Source organism: Lutra lutra, chromosome 10, assembly GCF_902655055.1.
Source record: "Lutra lutra chromosome 10, mLutLut1.2, whole genome shotgun sequence".
NCBI classification, from domain to species: domain Eukaryota; kingdom Metazoa; phylum Chordata; class Mammalia; order Carnivora; family Mustelidae; genus Lutra; species Lutra lutra.
The window spans coordinates 58010369-58029794 of NC_062287.1; the positions used below are offsets into that span (position 1 = coordinate 58010369).

General features: G+C 47.3%; 1 protein-coding gene across 1 annotated transcript in view; it reads left to right on the top strand.

Annotated features, from left to right (window-relative positions):
* The window catches only part of XNDC1N (XRCC1 N-terminal domain containing 1, N-terminal like), a 41169-nt gene that overhangs the window by 9599 nt on the left and 12144 nt on the right, over positions 1-19426 (top strand). Inside the window, 13 exon segments of the mRNA XM_047692665.1 lie at positions 770-948; positions 4917-4999; positions 5242-5414; positions 7502-7574; positions 9545-9672; positions 10317-10425; positions 10503-10507; positions 11349-11389; positions 13247-13966; positions 15743-15955; positions 17046-17210; positions 18305-18420; positions 18422-18471. Of these exon segments, the coding sequence (XP_047548621.1) occupies positions 770-948; positions 4917-4999; positions 5242-5414; positions 7502-7574; positions 9545-9672; positions 10317-10425; positions 10503-10507; positions 11349-11389; positions 13247-13966; positions 15743-15955; positions 17046-17210; positions 18305-18420; positions 18422-18471 (2055 nt within the window).

The window sequence follows — 19426 nt, forward strand, 5'->3', positions numbered from 1 at the left end:
TAATGAGGCGGTGCCCAGTGTTTCCTGAGTTCCAGTCAATGCAGATCTGTGTTCACTAGGCACTGCAGAAGAACATGAGACCTGATTCCTGGCCTCTGGGGATTTAGAGTCTAGTGAGGATTTGTCCACATTGACAATGGAGGTGTTTGTAATGTTGTGAGGGAAGACTGATAAGGGGTACCTAAGGTGCGGGAGATGAGGTACTACCAGACAGCACTGGGAATTAAAGGTGAGAAGGGTTTGCGGTACTGGTATATCATACTGGGAGTGAGTCTGGAGACCACAGAGTGCTGTGGAGGAGGCTGAGATCTCATGGTCCAGGAAGGATAGATCCAGCTCAGCCAATGCACCAGGAAGGGGTCAGCTCCGACCCCAACTCTGCAAGTACCTCCTGTCAAAATGAGACATTGAGAGACCTCTCCTGGAGAGGTGCAGAATGAGGATGTGCTTGTACTGGGCACAGTATGGAACCCTGACAGAGAAGGGTGAATGTGGGAAGGCGAGGCATTGGGCATGAGCACACCTTGCCTGGCCTGCTTGGCACTGCCAGACCCCGAGCACCGAGGCCAAACGGGCCAGTTACTCGTGACCTCCATTCTTCCTTTTGTTGGAGTTTACCAATAAACTGGAGTTGTTGGAGTTTACGGTCCGTCTTTTCTTTCCTCTCCCCAGTATTGACCTTCTCGTCCCCAGTATTGACCTTCTTGTCCTCTCTCCCCTCCGTACATGCATTTCCTGTCCCTTTCATTTTCTTTCTTTTTCCCTTGAGATGATTTCCTGGCGCCAGCCTCAGGTGAGTCATGGGATCGACTTCGCCTGACCTGCTCCCAACCCTTCACACGTCAGCAGTCTTTTGGCCTGGCCTTCCTCCGGGTGTGTTCCTCCCTGGACTCCTTAGATGACCCTGTGGGAGGTCCCTCGGCCCCTGAGAGCTCTAGGCTGAGGCAGGTATGTACAATGATGGAACAAGGACTTCATATTTTTCCACTTTTTTTTTTTCAGTTTCTGGTTAGAAAGCTGGTGCTTGATTGAGGGATAGACACTCACATGCTCAAATAAAAATATAAATGGGCTTGCTACTCTTTCTTACAGGTAAGAGTGAATGCCCGTCCTCCCCTTTCACCTGTGGGAGAGTCAAGGGAGCAAGGCTTCAGTGCAGTGTCACAGCTATTGGACCACTTGTTCTTTAGCAAGAATGAAGTCTTTTTTTGGATTCAAACTTAATCTCATACTTTAGGTGTAGGCTCCTGTGGGCTATGGCTTTCATCAGACTTTTCCTTCTGGCACCTGCAAGTAAGTGAGTCCCAGAGCTCACTTACTGTCTCTCTGTCATTGTTGTTGCCTGATCCACCTGCCAGAAGAGCCAGTTAGAATCTCAGATACATGCTCTGCGATTTCATCTGTTTTCCTGCCTTCTCCCTGTACAGCACACACATACTGGTAGATAAGATGGATAAGTCTCTGGTCAGTGTACCTCCCCTCTTCTCAGCCAGTTTTCTAGTTATTTTTTTTCCTCCTAAACCCATTTGGACTCTTCCTGATTTCTTGTCCCTGGTGTCTTCATTTACCTTTCCAGTACACTTCATCATAATTCCCTCCAAGTACAAAGACAGAATCACACAAAGCTAGAGTCAGAGAATTCTAGAGGTGAAAAAATATAGAGAGATCATCAAGCCCCATTCTGCACTTCATTCTACGTCTCAGCTAGGGAAACTTACATATTTAAATTCACACAGTGAATCAGAGCAGAGGAGGAACTAGAAATCAAGTCTCCTGTCATGTACCATAGCGCTTCCTATGCACACACTGTGTCTTTAGAAGCTCCAAACATCTGACATAGCCAAAAGTTAATAAGCCCCTGGAGTCAATGTCACAGGTGTCATTCCTGTCGAGGTTACTGAGAAAAACAAGAGACTGGACATTGGGAAGAGAAAACGAAGGAGGAGATGCTTTTGCCATACAGCTTCAGGGGAGACCCAGAGAACTGAGACAAAGTAAAGCCTGGTCTGAGATTTCCTCCTCCTTCCCTGGAAGGGTTAAAAATCTGCAGCAAGACCCGTGGAAACATTTCCAGTACTCTGCTGGAAGCATTTCCAGTACTCTGCTGATTCCAGCTCTGCAGTGCCCGGGCCTGAGTGAGTGGAGATACAACCCCAGGGCCTGGCCTGTCTCGCATCAAACTCAAGCTCTTTGAGATTAGGAACCTGTTTGTCTTGTTCCACACTGATTCCTGGCAGCTACCAAAGAGCGTAGAACAAAGTAGGCTTTTTGAATAACTCACCATTCAGGGGAAAGTTGTAGATAGGAACGCCATAAAATTTACCATCCAAACTCAGAGTCCCTTGGAATGCAAAAAAAAAGAGTGCTGTGAATTTTATCAAGACAGCAGTATCATCCCAAGCAAACCAGGACATGTGGTCTCCCTAATTATGGGCTATCGCAAAAAATCATATCTCCCTAATATGGCCATCTCGTTACTCTGCACCTTTAAGACCCTGCTGGGATTGAGGAGGGAGTCAGCAGCTCCGAGCCATAATGTCAGAAAGGCATTGAACATTTACAGCAGAAGCAAACATATTGCACACACCTCACATATATATGCATACATATTGTATGCAAACATACTGCACACACCTCAGTGAAATTACGGGGAAAGGGATCCTGAAACATTTCCACAAGAGAGGGTTGGCACATGGAAACGTGAGTGGTAGCACTCAGTTTTGTTATTTAAGATTTCTCAAATTCCATAGGCTTTTTTCCTACTGTGTTGTAATAATGGTGTATGATATAATAGTGTATGATAGTGATAACAAAACATAAGGGCTTTTAGGTCTGTGAAATACGGTCTTTCGTGGCACTGGTTTTCCAGTTAGGAAACAGAAGCACAGAGAAACTTGATGAGATGCCCCAGGTTACGTGGCTAAATAAGTCTTGGAGTGAGTGAATTTGAACTCACGCCACCTGACTCCACTTAACCTGTGCTTAGGAGCCCAATTCCTAATCTCACTTAAACCATCTCTCCACATCCATCCAGTTGTGCTTTCGAGTAGCATTCACTGTAAAATTTATGAGACAAGGTAAAGAAAAAATAAAAACCCTGGAAAATTATTTCAAAATTACTGCTAGGTCCAAAATGAGACTGTAATGGCACTTATAAAATATTAAACAGTAAATGTGATTACTTAAATAAATAAAATGAATTGTGAATGTGAATAAAATTACTACTTCTCGTACTTAGAGAATGAGGCCAAGGTCATGCTTTATAAGAAAGATGTTTACTTTTTTTTTTTTTTAAGATTTTATTTATTTATTTGACAGAGAGAGATCACAAGTAGACGGAGAGGCAGGCAAAGAGAGAGAGAGGGAAGCAGGCTCCCTGCTGAGCAGAGAGCCCGATGCGGGACTCGATCCCAGGACCCTGAGATCATGACCTGAGCCGAAGGCAGCGGCTTAACCCACTGAGCCACCCAGGCACCCCAAAAGATGTTTACTTTTAAAAGAATCTGTGATAGGGGCACCTGGGTGGCTCAGTCAGTTAAGCGTTGGACTCTTGATTTCAGCTCAGGTCTGGATCTCAAGGTCATGGAGATAATATAGGAATTAGGAATATAGGAATTAAACCCACATTGGGCTCCATGGTAGGCAGGGAGCCTAGTTAAAAACTAATTAACTAATTACCTAATTAATTTAAAAAGATTAAAAAGAATCTGTGATAGAAGTATCTGAGCTGCAAATTAAAGACAAAAATCTTGGGACGCCTGGGTGGCTCAGTTGGTTAAGCGGCTGCCTTCGGCTCAGGTCATGATCCCAGCGTCCTGGGATCGAGTCCCGCATCGGGCTCCTTGCTCAGCGGGGAGCCTGCTTCTCCCTCTGCCTCTGCCTGCCACTCTGTCTGCCTGTGCTCGCTCTCTCCGACAAATAAATAAATAAAATTTAAAAAAAAAAATTTAAAAAAAAAGACAAAAATCTTTAGTTCTTTTAAATTCAAGGGAAAAAGGAAATTTGGGGGAAAAAAGGAAATAGGTACAGATGAATTGACAGAGATAAATTGAATATTGACAAGATAGAAACTGTGGCACATACCACATAAATCAAATCTATATAGAAATGATCTGTTGTGTGATTATCACATGTAGACACTGAAGTAGAGAGGTTTATGAAATGCCTGGGATAGTTACATATAGTGGCTAGTGCTAGTGGCTAGGCTAATACTTGTATCTATATACGCATATACGCATACATACATACACATACATATCTTTCTATCAGTGGCTAGAAATGGTGGCCAAATTGGTAGGTTTGTAGTTGCAGGTGAACAAAATAGTTCACAAAAGAAATCATACTGGAAATTGAACAATATTACTACATAATATTTAGAAAAGAAAAATGATAAGAATGTCCCCAAATAGTTCAAAAGAGAACTTTCAATATAGACAAACATATGGGTATACTTAGTTTCTCTCACATAGGTGTATAGAGATAAGTGGTTTGAATTTTGTACCTACAGGAATCAATTTTACATATGCACAGATTGAAGCTGCATATATATATATTTATATTATATTATATATTATAATATATTATTTATATTTTGAAAGCATATATATGTATGCTTTCAAAAGTTTGCACATGATTATCAGTCCCATGGCCCCATTTTTCCCGACAGCATATATTTGATATTTCAGGATTATGACTAAATCCTTAGCATTGGGAAACTAAGTATACAAAATTACTGAATCTCGTATCTTGCAGCTGGGAGAGCGTGCGCTCACAAGCAAATGTACCACATAAAGTTATGCCGAATATACATACTTGTTAAGCCGAAGCCCTCAGGTTTGGGACTATCCCTGGTACTAGGTGGCAGTGCCCCCTGGTGGTGAATGTCTGTAGTTCATACTTCTCCATTTTCTTCTCAGGGCTCTGATGCTCAGGAGTCTAGTCCCAGCCCCTGGCTGGCTAATCCTTCCATCCGGAGGACATTCTTCCCAGATCCCCAAACGTACGTAGCTACCAGAATGGAGGTCTCTTGTCCACTTCTCAGTTCTTTCTCCTGAAAAAAAGAAAAGCTACCGAGTCACTCACAGGCACTCACTTCCTGCCTTCTCCCCACTTGATCACATCCTCTAGACCTAACCCTATCTGTATATCAAACTGGCTTTCTTGATTAGATGCCACTGACTTGAGGGAGCAGAATGGGGTCTCTGTTCCTAATGAAACCGAGTGATATCTGTGTCCCTGCAGGAGCACCAAGGAAATTTCAGAGCTTAAGAATATCCTAAAGCAGCTGCAGCCAGGGCCTTTGGGCCGTTCAGCCCGAATGGTGCTTTCAGCTGCCCGGAGGTTCCCCCCCACAAGCATGGCAAGCAGGAGAACCAGCCCTTCAGAACCAGGTCCTAGTCAGCCAGCCAGCACAGGTGAGTCCCACCACCTGCCTTTGGGTCCTCACTCTCTCTAGCACCATCCTTTCTCCCAGAATCCACCGCTGCTATACAAGGATGCCTTACCAATGGGACGTCATGTGGGAGAACAGACAGTTGTCAGTGTGTTGTTACCGGAAGAGAAATCAGATATTGTATAGTATTGGCCTTGAAATCAGAAATCCTTATTTCTTTGGGCCTCAATTCCCTCATCTTCAAAGTGAAGGAATTAAACCACATAGTATATTGGCCTCTTGCAGTATTAATGTTTTGTGATCACTTTGGTAGGACGGTTAGGTCAGGGTGGTGGTGTATGGAGTTTAATGGGGAAAATAAAGTAAGGGAATAGCACTGTTTTATCACAGAGGAAGAAAGGATTAAACACGTCAGAGCTCCTACTTTGCACCAGACATTGCTAAGGCACTTTTACTAACTTAACTATTACTTAACTATTTATAGTTTATAAATATAGTTTATATTTTATAATAGTTACTTACCTATTACTTAACTATTTAATGTTCGTAACAAACTTATGAAGTAGATACTGTTACAGTTACACTCATTTTATAGAAGAATCTGAGGTTCAGAAAGTTTCAATATTCTGAGTCACACAGCTAATAAGTGGCAAATCCAGGATTTGAGCCCCGTGGTTCTTGGTTTTACCTGGTCTAGACAACAAAAGAGAGAACACGTAGCGTTCTCATTGAAAACCTTTGGTTTCACTCATTGCTTCATTGGGAAAATTTTTTAAAAGGAAACAATTTATCTGTCATTTTAAAGAACTGAATAAATTACTGAAATAATAAGTATGTTGTCTCATTGCAGAAATAGGGTACATTGGTCACCTATGGTTGCATAAACAAATTTCCCCACAATTTGGTAGCTTACAACAGTATTTATGATTTTGCAATTTCTCATAGTTAAGAATCTGGACCTGGCTTACCAGCATCCTCTGGGTCCAGATCTGACCCAAAGCTACAGCCACAGCAAGGCTCCGCTGGAAATTATCTGCTCCCCAGCTATTCCCATGGTGCTTAGTAGGAACCAGTTCCTCATGGGCTGTTGGACTAAGGCTTCCCTCACTTTCTTCACCGTGGGAGCCTCTCCCTGGAGCATCTCATAGTGAAGCTGGCTTCATCAGAGTGCGTAAACTAGAGAGCAAGAGAGAGAGTGCTAGCAAGAAGTCAGTCAGTCTGGGTCGCCTGGCTGTCTTGGTCAGAATAGCATAAGACTCTTAATCTCAGGGTTTGAGTTTGAGCCTCATGTTGGGCATAGAGATTACTAAAAAATAAATAAGCTTTAAAAAAAAAAGTAAAAAGAAAGAAGTCAGTCTTTTAGAACCTGATTACAGGAGTGGCAGCCCATCACTTTTGCCATATTCTGTTCATTCAAAGCAAGTCGTTAGATTCTGCCTAAATTCAGTGGGAGGAGGAATCAATAGGAGTCATTTCAGAAGCTGTCTACCACATGAGGATGGAGGTAGTTTATTATTTTAAGAGACAGAAAATGGGAACTAACCTTTTGGGGTCACCCAGTCAGGGCACTGGAGCTATGAAAGAGCCTTCAAAAATATTAAATCCTATATAAAGTGTTTTGGAAGTTCTGAATGGCTAGACAAATGGTTGTTGCTGGGGGTTTTTGCCACTCATTTGATAGATATTTATTGAACATCTCTATGTGCAAGGCTCCATGCTAGGTGTCAGGGATGCCACAGTAAATAAAATAGCAGTGCTCTTACCTTAACTGAGAGACTTCTCCATGCCATACAAGTAAGTCTAAAACTTCAAGTCTAATACTGTGATAAGTATTTCAAAGGCAAAGCGTGGGACACCTGGATGGCTCAGTTGGTTTCGCACCTGCCTTCAGCTCAGGTCATGATCCCAGGGTCCTGGGATCGAGCCCCATGTTGGGCTCCCTGCTCAGTGGGGAGCCTGCTTCTCCCTCTCCTCTGCCCCTTTCCTCCTGCTCATGCTCTCTATCCTTCCCTCAAATAAATAAAGTCTTAAAAGAAAAAAACAGGAAGGAACATCATATATGAGGCCTTTTTGTTAATATGCTAGATTTAATGTGTACTTCTAACACAGAGCTCAGACCAGAGGAGCAGAACTCAGAGAATCATGTGGGCAGGACAAAGAGACGGAAAGTACAAGCCTGCAGGTGAGTAGGTCAGCCTGAAAGACCCAGATCACCTCCCCAAACCTTATTGCCCTTCTACACCTGTCATTCTTCCCCAACTTGTGTCTTAGTTGGGTCAGAGCACCCTTGTGTCTGTATGTTGATCTCAGGGTCTGGACCTAAAGTGTAAATAGAGAAAAGATGTCCTTGTCCACTTGTTGCCAGTTAAATAAGGAGGGAGCTCTTTGGTGAATTAGAATCTGAATATAAGTACATTGTATCTCATGGACTTCATTAAACTTGAAATCTTTTTATGTTTCAAAGAACACTGTCAAGGGGCGCCTGGGTGGCTCAGTGGGTTAAGCCGCTGCCTTCGGCTCAGGTCATGATCCCAGGTCCTGGGTTCAAGCCCCGCATCGGGCTTTCTGCTCAGCAGGGAGCCTGCTTCCTCCTCTCTCTCTGCCTGCCTCTCTGCCTACTTGTGATTTCTCTCTGTCAAATAAATAAATAAAATCTTAAAAAAAAAAAAAAAGAACACTGTCAAGAAAATAAAAAGAACCCACATAATATGTGAGAAAATATTTTCATATCATATTTAATAATGGACTTGTTTCTAGACTACATAGAGAATGCTTACAACTCAACAATAAAAAGAAAACCTAATTTTTAATGAACAAAAGATCTGAATAGACTTTTCTCCAAAGAAGATATAGGAATGGCCAATAAGCACATGAAAAGAATGCTTAATATCATTAGCCATCAGAGAAAAGCACATCAAAACCACAGTGATCACACCCAGTATGATAGCTATAATGAAAAAGAGAATAGCAGGGGCACCTGGCTGGCTCAGTCAGTAGACCATGCAACTCTTGATCTCTAGGTCATGAGTTCAAGCCCCATATGGGTTGTAGATCTTACTTTAAAAAATTAAAATTAAAAAAAAAGACAATAACAAATGTTGGCAAAGATGTGGAGAAATTGGAACTCTCATACACTGCTGGTGAAAATGTATATTTTATGTATAAAATATTATAATCACCCTGATAAACAGTCCGGCAGTTCATCAAAAAGCTAAACATAGTGTTACCATATGATGCAATAATTCCATTCCTAGGAATGGACCGCAAAAACTGATAACAGGGGTGCCTGGGTAGCTCGGTCGGTTCAGCATCTGCCTTTGGCTCAGGTCATGATCTCAGGGTCCTGGGATTGAGCCTTGAGTCAGGCTCCCTGCTCAGCGGGGAGCCTTGCTTCTCCCTCTCCCTCTGCCCTTCCCCTCCCCTACTTGTACTTCTCTCTCTCTGTCTCAAATAAATAAATAAAATCTTAAAAAAAAAAAGAACTGATAATAGGGGTTCACACAAAAACATATAGACAAAGGCTCATAGCAGCATTATTCATGATCGCTGAAAGTCTAAACAGTTCAAGTGTCCATCAGCTGATGATCAGATAAACAAGATGTGGTCTATTCCTACCATAGAATATTGTTCACCCATGAAAAAAGAATGAAGTACTGATGCAAGCTCCAATATGGATGCATCTTGAAATAAGCTAAGTGACAACAATCAGTCCATAGAGACAGAAAGTAGATTAGTGGTTTCAAGGATCTGAGGCGGAAGAGAGGTGGGGGTAGTGACTACTAATGGGTTTAGGATTTCCTTTTGGGGTGATAAAAGTGTTCTGGAATTAGATAGTCACGGTAGTTACACAACCTTGTGAAGATCCTAAACCTGTTGAATAGTATACTTTAATAGGATGAATTTTATTGGATATGCATTATATCTCAATAAAAAATCATTTAAAAAACCTGAAAGCAATAATAGAACTTCTGTTCTCAGATGTGCAAGGTTAAATGACTTCCCTGAGGTTGGATGCATCAAGTGGGAAAACCAGGACTCCAGCCAGGTCTCCACATCAAGAAAAGAGTCCACACTCTTCCATCCAAACTCAAGGCTCCTTCAGCCCTTGTAGCCTCTTACTAATAGCTGGTCTTTAACTGTTCTTTCTCACAGGCCTTTATCCAGCTCGAACTCACGGCCCAACCAGCGGGGGATGGCAAAAGCAGGGCAGAGAGAATACCACCGACGCCAGGCCCAAAGCAGTGGGGTCCAGGATACTGCCCTGTGCCCCATTTGTGCAGGTGAGCTGCTGGGGCCCGGGGGTTATTGTGGGACTACTACTTGCAGGGGGACTAGGAGACCTGGGAACACTGCCAGGGAACTTCGAACTTGGAACCCAGTCTTCTCCACAGTTACATACAAGTCGGTTTGGAGTACATGCTTATATTATACTGACTGAGCTGAGGAAGGGACACGGGCCCTGTCCCCAGGGGAAATATGAAACAGAGAGGGCCTAGCATTTCCTTCCCACCTCTTTCCCCCGTGTCCCAATTCTCTAAGTCCCTATTCAAATGGTTCTTGTTTACCAGGTCTTCTCTGATCTTGTCGGCTCATCTTTCCCAGCTGGACCAGCGATGTTCTCAGATTGCCTTACACTTAGCCCTTCTCACTTCTGTGTTGTATCACAATCACTTGTGGCCATAGTTTATCTTTACACCTGAACTCTACAGTCCAGAAGGAGAGGTCTAGGTTTTCGCCCCCCAGCTCCTGGCACAGTGTAAGGCCTATAGGAAACCCTTGATAAATGTTTGGCCGATTCATGACCAGACAGTGTCTGGTATAGGATATCGAGCCAGAACAAATTTCCCACAGAAACAGCTGCACTGGGGTGGCATCGTGCCTGGGAGCTGGCCCGACTTTGCTAACCTCCTTCTCTCCCCCTTAGGCTCCTTCAGTGTTGAGGTTCTTCCCCAGCATGCTGCCACCTGTGGAGAGATCTCCCCACCTCAGCCAGCCTCTCCCTCCTCATCACCATCTTCGTCACAGTCCGCACTGTGGGCATCCTCCCCAGAGAGCTCACCACCTGCTTCCTGGGTCCAGTGCCCTCTCTGCCAGTTGTACTTCTCAGCAGGAGAAGTAGAAGAACATGCCAGCATGTGTGGGGAGACTCCTCAGACGTGAGCCATGAGGTGCTGTGGTTTTGATCCCCCTGCCCTCTGTGACTAACACTGGGGAGTGGAGCTCATGACAGCTGAGAAGAGTCGATAAGGGCAAGCTGTCCTCTCCCCTTCTTTGCACTCATTCCCTCGGGACTCTGTTTGAGGGCACCTCTGGGCCCAGCCTACTCTCTACTCCCAGTTGTCAAGGCTGCTGTCACCATGTCACCCTGTTCTCCCAAGACAGCTCCATCCTTTTCCCCTCTGGAAAAGGTAGAACTGGTGATCTCTCTAGGGCTTTGGGACATAATCCAGAATGCCTTCCTCTCAAGTGAGTGATGCACATCCTTGTGCCCATTTTCCTGGAAGGAAAACTGAGACCGAGTGAAATAAAAGCACTGCCTAGCAGATAAGTCTTGTGATATATTTGGAAGTCAAGAGTGATTTTTGAGCATGAGACTAACCTCCATCATCCCATGACCTTAACTCGCAGTACCCTGTGTGGGTTCCCTCCCTAGGTATGATCAGGTAACAGTGTTACAGTGTGACTTGAAGCAAGTTCCTCATCTTGGACCCAGAATTAACCCTCAGTAACAGAAAACCCCCATCCTCCTACTTGCAGAGCCATTCAAGGCATCAGATGGGTTGATGACTAAGGAATGGGTCTAGGCTCGGCTGCGGAACCTTAGGCAAATCCCAATCCCCATCTGTACAATAAGGCAGTTGGACCAGAGGGTCTCTAAGGTCTGCTCCACCTTTGACATTCTCAGTTCTATTCCCACCTTTCTTGAGCAACTATGTCCTCTCCCCTTTCCCAGAAGTTTCTGCTGTGTGGTACTCACCAGTTCCTCTGGTCTCCAGGGTACAGGGCAGAGGGGGAGCAGCTGGTCCTGGCAAAGGGAGGGCCCAGGGTGGGGTTTTGAACTTGAAGGTAGGAAAAAGGAAGCTGGGCACAGTCAGGGGAGCAGACAGAGCAGGAGTTAAGTCCTTCCGTCCCTACCAGCATAGGAGGGTGCAGCCATGGACCTCCCCACGGTAAGAGGCCTGCTCTCCCACTTTCCCTTATCCTGCTCCCATTTCTAGCCATAATTGATACAGCCACAGGGCAGAGAGGACGTCCTAGCTGCCATGCAGGTGATGGATATTGCCTCATTGGTGGAAGAGAGCCCCCTGGAGCCCCAAGCCTAGGCCCAGAGAGAAGAGTAGTGGTGGGGGCGGGGGCACTGCTAGGCCTGGTACAAGAGAGGGATGAGACAGCTCTGAGGTACAGGTGCCATCGAAAGTAGGAGAGGACAAAGCCAGGGAAGGTTGGTGGGGGAGGAGCATTAGGATCTGCTAGGAGGCCTGGATAGAGCTGAGGGGAGGGGAAAGCCCAGGTCAAAGACCCTCCTGCATGGACATGTCTGGACCTGTCTTTCAGAGGCTCTGGGACTCTCAGAGGGATGAGCAGCTGGGAGATGAAGTCAACAAAATGGGAGCTGGGTCCTGGGCAGATATGGCGTTAGACTCCCTATGCAGCCCTGTCCACCACTTTAACCTACCCTTTCTCAGGGTACCCACACGGGCCCACTGTGTTGGGTTCCTGGGAGGGTGGCAGCTGTAGGGAGGAAGGGGGCCCCTGACCAGACCCAGACCTGGCCCTTCCTCACCTAAGAATCTATACAATAAAATGGTGACTAAGGAAACATTTGTAATCTTCAGTGCTGCTGGTGTTTAAGATGGAGAAGGTGGCCATAAACGAAGGAATGTGTGCAACATAGCTCTAGAAGCTGGAATCGGATTCTCCCTTAGAGCTACCCTGTCCTGCCGACACCTTGACTTTCTAGCCCAATGATACTGATTTCCGAGTTCTAACCTCTAGAACTGTAAGAATAAATTTGTATAGTTTTAGGCCAATTTTTTTTAAAGAAAATGATGCTTTTTTCAACTAAGACCCATTTTCTAAATACTAGTATTTCAGTAAAAGGGGTATTTATTAACAACTTAACAAATCTATACAAGAAACTATTATTATGGTATGAAAGGGTGTTTCCAAAGTGACTGATTCCTAGAAAATATGGAAATGAAATTTATCCCCTACACAGACGTAATCTTTTGGGGAACATTCATATTGTCATTATGTAAGATGATTACATTGGATAAACCATATATACCAGAGTATAGGATGTATATTTGATGTAGAAATTGATTTCAGAGTAATACATAGCTAAAGATGGTAGCATTGTTATTTTTCCTTCTTAAAAGAAAAAAATGGATTTTTTTTTTTTACATTATTATATTCCACATTTTGGGTGTTTTGAATTAGTAAAGATTCCAGAAATCCAAAACTAGTAATAATAATTCCTATTTGAGTTGCAAAGTAGCATCAAGGGGAGTTAAGAACACCAGCTCCTCAGCCAGACTGCCTGGGTCCCCATCTCATGTAAGTGGCTTAGCATATCTGTACCTCAGTTTCCTCTCCTGTTGAAAGGGGCATGATCACTCCTACCTCACAGGGTTAATGTAATGAGTGAGTTGCTGTACTTGGGAAGTGCTCAGAAATGTAGCATATCTACTACATTAAGTGTACTTCAACATGTTCGTATGTGTTTGGGCAAAAGCAAAATAGTATGGTGTCTAGGCTGAGGGCTGAAAGGTGGAAGGGCAAGGGAGGCCCCAAAGCAACGTGGAGATGGGCGGGTCCCACACAGGGGTCCCACCCTCTCCGTCCTTCATCCAGCCACAGCCCACCTGAACGGAGATCGTGAACAAGAAGCTGAGGTTCCCACCTCCACTCCTGGCCGCCATCCAGGAGGGGCGCCTGGGCCTAGTGCAGCAGTTGCTGGAGTCAGGAGTCGAAGCATCAGGCAGTGGGCCAGGTGGGCCCCTGAGGAACATGGAGGAGGCTGAGGACCGCTCCTGGAGGGAAGCTCTCAATCTGGCCATCCAGCTGGGCCACAAGGCCATCACTGATGTGCTGTTGGCCAATGTCAAGTTTGACTTCCGGCAGATCCACAAGGTCCTGCTGGTGGCAGTGGACACAAAACAGCCAGCCGCGGTGCGGCGCCTGCTGGCCTGGCTGGAATGGGAGAAGGGCCCCAAAGTGGATACTAGGTCCTTTTCACTGGCCTTCTTTGACTCATCAATCGATGGCTCGCGCTTTGCTCCTGGTGTCACTCCCCTCACCCTGGCCTGCCAGAAGGACCTGTATGAGATCGCCCAGCTGCTCATGGAGCAGGGCCACACCATTGCCCGGCCCCACCCAGTCTCCTGCGCCTCCCTTGAGTGCAGCAATGCCCGCCGCTATGACTTGCTGAAGTTCTCCCTGTCCCGCATCAACACCTACCGCGGCATGGCCAGCAGGGCCCACCTCTCGCTGGCCAGTGAGGATGCCATGCTGGCTGCCTTCCAGCTCAGCCGGGAGCTCAGACGTCTTGCACGCAAGGAACCCGAGTTTAAGGTCGGCTTCTCATACTCCTTCCTGCCCTTGGTCCCTCATATCTGTCCTTTCACACGGGCAGGGTGTGGTGGGGGTTCTGGGGAATGGAAAACAACAAAGATGATGAGGCCTTGTTCTGTTCTCAGTAACCATCCATTTTGTTGTTGTTGTTTTAAAAAAGATTTTATTTATTTGAGACAGAGCACAAGCGGGGAGGAAGATCAAGGGAGAGGGAGAAGCAGAATTCCCCACTGAGCAGGGGGCCCGTATGGGGCTCAATCCCAAGACCCTGAGATCAGGACCTGCATAACCCTCCACTTTGATGGGGAGTTACAGAATCCCACCCTGAAGGGGGGGTCTCATTCTAATGGCAGAGAGCCATCACTCTAGGGGCACTTAGTTTTATGCGGGCAGTACAAACCCCAGCCAAGGGATGCCCTGGGTCTAAGGGAGGAGGGAGAACACAGAAAAGCAGCGAGACAGAGATGACCTTCAGTGGAACCCGTCCTTTCTGAAAACCTCCTGCGAGGTCCCACAGGAGGTTTGAGTACTGTGTGCTGAGCCCCCAGGCTTGCAATCCCAAGCAGGGAAGGTCACTCCTAGGATGCCCAGCTTCACTTCGTGCCTCTGTGCAGAATGCTATATGGCTTGCAAGAACCAGAAAAGAGAGGTCAGGAGGCTACAGCTGTTGTGCTCAGGGCAGACTCCTTGCAAGAAGCAGAATTAATCTGGCTGCACAGCCAGGCGGTTTAAATACAAGTGAAGAGGGGTCAGGAGGATATTTGCAGTAGGGGTGCAGTGTAAGCAAAGGCTGTTGGGTAGAAAAAGTAGACATGGCCATGAGTGCAGAGGCCTGCGCAGGACGGAGAACATGAAGGGGAAACGGGGAGGCCCAGTGGCAGGGACTCGTCAGGAGCCTGAACACCACTACGCCATTCCGTCCCTCACCCACCCACTGACATCCCCTATGTGCCAGGGAGACGTGGTCCCCATTCTCAAGATCACCATTCATTAGGTGGGGAAACAGACAACGCTATTGGAAGAGAGGCCGAAGGCAGGATGGGGGTCCATGCCAGCGGAGCCAAGGAGAGAGCGCGTGGCTTCATCAGAGCTGTGGAGGACTCAGAGCCCCCACTTCACAAGTAGAAAAGAGGGGTCCTTCCGAAGGACTTGCCCTCTATGCTCACAGCAGCCCCACAGAAGGAGGCAGCAGAGACTGTCATCCCCACTCTCCAGCCCCTTACCCCATGTGACACCACCTGGGGGACAGTCCTGGGCTCGGGCCTTGCCTCCTGCAATTCTGTCCCGGATTCACCCTGGGATTGTGGCCCTGAGTCAAACCAAGGCTAGGATGAGTAAAGTAGAGGCAAAAACCGCCCTACCCAGGTCTGCTGCTAAAATGGTCAGCTTCTCATGTAAGGGGGGTGCTCAGAAAAATGAACAAAATGAACACAAGGGAGGCCTGCAGAACAGGACGGAAAGTAGGACAGGAAACAGGGACTAGAAGGGGGAGGTACAAGGGACAGGCAAAGGCGGCAGAGGGTTGGGGCCGTAATGACTCAGTGATGAGGCAGCGGGAGCACCAGAGAAGCAAAGCTGACACAAGAGGCACCTCATAGCAAGGATGAGGGCTGTAGTGGCAGCGAAGAAAGGAACAGATGACTCAGGGGAACACCAGATGTGGGGAAGTGCCAGCCCACAGCAGGACAGAGCAGGCCCAGGCCCACTGTCGGGAGGGTGGGGCTGGCTTACTGGGGCTGGGTCCTCCAGGGTCCACGTGTACCTGTTCCTCTGCAGCCAGAGTACATTGCCCTGGAGTCACTGAGCCAGGACTACGGCTTTGAACTGCTGGGTATGTGCCAGAACCAGAGCGAGGTCACTGCGGTGCTCAATGACCAGGACGAGGACAACAAGACTGAACCCGAGGCTGAGAGCCTGGGCCAGGCCTTTGAGGAAGGCATCCCCAACCTGGCGAGGCTTCGACTGGCCATCAACTACAACCAGAAGCGGGTCAGCTGGGCCCTACCCACCTCCCCCACCCCACCCCCATCCCTGCCTGGCCACTGCCAGGTGTCTCCCTGGGCCTCGCAAGTAAGTCCTCTCCCTGACTTCCTAGACTCTGATCCCAAGGACCCTTCTGTCTAGGCCCTTGGCCCTGTGGTTCTCCTCACCTCCCTCCCTTCTTACCTTTAGTCTAAAGCCCCTAACCTCTACCCAGCCCTTGGAAATCACACAACCCACCAGGACCCTACCTTCAGCCCAGACATCTGAGTTTTACTCAGCTCTGCCTCTGACCTGTGGAGTAAGTTTTGTCTAGTCATCTTCTGTTGTTAGACTTCATTATCTCTCTATTCAGCAAGATTAGATTAGATCTCCGAGGGCTTAGATACCAAGTGATTCCATTATTCCCCACCTCCTTAGTTGCCTGTCCTCATGAGCTAAAGACATGCTCCTTTCTAGCCTCCCCTCCCTCAGGTATCCAATCCCACCAGGAGCTTACCCAAAAACCTTCCTTCATAATGGTTTCCCTGGCCCTGCCCTCCAGGACACCAAACCCTACTTTCCCTGCACCTCCCCTCCTCAAGACTTGTGCCCCACATCTCTAACAGAACAGGAACCCCTGAGGGTTCTGGGACTTGAGAACCTAGTTCTACCCATTGCTGCCTTAAATTCAAGAACGTGGGATCTGGGGGTGCCTGGCTGGCTCAGCCAGTAGAGCATTGGACTCTTGATCTCTGGGTTGTGAATTTGAGCCCCAATATTAGGTACAGAGATTATAAGAAAGAAAGAAAGAGAGGGAGGGAGGGAAGGAGGGAAAGAAAAAAAGAATGTGGGATCCGGAGAGTCCAGAAAAATCTTTTGAGTTCAGCTTCTCCTTCATAGACTAAGAACTAAGGCCCAAAGAGGGGCGGGGTCTGGGGTCTGCCCAAGGTCACACAGCAAAGGAGATGCCTCTCTTCTGAGCTGGCTGGCCTGAGAAGAAAACAAATAGGGCTCAATCTTTGTGGCAGGGAAAGAAGGACTACGGCCCCAGTTGGCTCCCCCTCCTTCCCTTCCTGGTAAACACCCACTCTGCTCACGCGCCGCCGTCTCTGCTTAGTTTGTAGCACACCCCATCTGCCAGCAAGTCCTGTCCTCCATCTGGTGTGGGAACCTGGCTGGCTGGCGTGGAAGCACCACCATCTGGAAGCTCTTTGTCGCCTTCCTCATCTTCCTCACCATGCCCTTCCTCTGCCTTGGCTACTGGCTGGCGCCCAAGTCCCGGGTACCAAGAATAAATTAATGATAACTGCCACTTCTTGAGCCCTTTGCTAATGTCCCCACTGAGTCCCCTGAAGGGGTGCTGGGAAGTCGGTCTGACGCTGATTTATAGTGGAGGCATGGAGAACAGAAGTGCTCTTTTTGTCCAGGGGACATACAAAACAGCACAGTCAGGATTTAAACTGAGGTCTCTGCATCCAAAGCCTGATCTTTCTTTATATACAACCCTGTGCTCTCCTAAAGAGACCCCTGTCCCAGCCTACAAATTCTTTGAGAGCCTTTATGGACCTAGACGTTTTTATTCCTTCATCTCAACAAGTATCTCCTTGAAACCCTGCTGTGAGCCGGGTGTCAGACCCAGCCCTGGGGGTTTAACGAAGAGTGAGTGAGGTTAGCTGGGTGAGGAACAGGAAGAGTGGTTCTCCAGAGGATCGGGAGCAGCATTTTGGAAGGGCTGGGGTGGGGGTGGGAGCGGTTAGGGGAGAACATCAAGGATGAGTGAAACTGAAAGAATGCTTGTGTTGCTAAAGTGTAAGTAGAAATAGCAAGTGGTGGGAAGCAGGCAGGGGCCAGATCTAGCAGAGCCTTATGAGCAGTGATGGAAGCCATTGTAGGGTTTTAAGGAAGGGAGCGATCCCATTAGCTGTGTGTTTGAGAAAGCTTGCTCTACTAGAAGCATGAGGATGGGGTGGGGGAGGGGGCAGGGCAGGAATTGGGGAGGTGGCCCTTGTCTAAAATGGGGACACAGGAGGAGGAAAATGACCAAGTTTGGGATAGAAGTTGATGAATTTATGTTTTAACTCGGTTGAGCCTGAACTCAAGGAGCTTGTGGGACCTCCAAGGGGAAGTTCCTTCAACTCTATGATCTTCAGTTTCTAGTTGAAAAAAATGGAGACTAGTACTCATGGAGTACTAATGGAGTACTGATGGAGACTAATACTCATACAGTTGTGAAGGAAATAGATATGAAATGTAATACGTGCTCAGTAAATACCTGAATATGTGCATGAGTGAAAGGAGGAGTCTGGAAGCTCCCAGGAAACAGGGAGATGGGACAGACCTCCGAGACGAGCCATGCTTTCCCTCCTTGCCCCCAAGTTGGGCCACCTACTGAAGATCCCAGTGCTGAAGTTCCTGCTGCACTCTGCCTCCTACCTGTGGTTCCTCCTCTTCCTGTTAGGCGAGTCCCTGGCCATGGAGACACAGCTGAGTACCAGAGTGCCAGAGTGTCTGGGAGACCTCCCTACACATGGTTTGGATCACAGGTACATGGGTGAGGCCTTTCATTTGTAGCAGTCCCCTGATGGGCTTCCTTTCTGTTCTTCAAAATAAGTACTCCACTGGGCAGGGGTGGGGGGGTGGGGCTCTCCTTGTAAATGAACATATAATCAAACTCCTCTGGGCTCTCCCACACCAAGGGACCTTTTCTAGTTAGGGAATCTAGCCCTGTGATAAGACTCCCTGAGCAAGGGTGCCATACTTGCCCCACTCTGGACATTCCTGTCCTCTCACAAATAAGACATGAGTCCATAGTGTCAGGTGGGAGGGTACCCTGGTGTCACAGTAGCCTGCCAGTACACCAGCAGGTGACCTAGTCCTAAAAGTCATGGAACAGAAGGGCTCCCACGCTAAACTGAGATGCCTACATCATACAGCTTATTAAATCCTTGAATGGTATCCTTGGGACAGTGTAGTTAGGGGGAGCCGAGTGGTGGTCTGAGCAGGGGCTCTGACAGCTGGAACTTGGCTGGCCCCAACGCTTCATCTATGGGAGAGACGTGGGGATGAGTGTGTCTGGCCACAGGGTACGCTTGCTAACCATCCTGATGGGCGGTAATGAGTTGCCTCGCAATCCTTGTGCGAAGGACACTGAGGACCAGAATGGGTATTACTAGGGGGTAGCTGACTTCAATGCCAACGACTCCTGAGGGCTTCCTCTGCCGTGTGTACATTCAGCACATCACAAATATTCAGATTCCACCCATCCCTTTCTCTGTATGTGCTCTACCCATTTTATTTGTTCAACACGTCACCCAAATAACTTATCTATGCTCAGTGTTTGAGTTTCATCCATTCCATCCGTTTTCTTCTAGAGCAGAATCAAGTATTCTTAAACAATTCAGCAAAGGCAATTATGAGAATCCCCAGAGACCTACTTAGCCTCTGGCTGGTCAGCTCAGTGGGCTGGGCTGTTGGCCATTTCCTCAGCCGTCCTCCCCT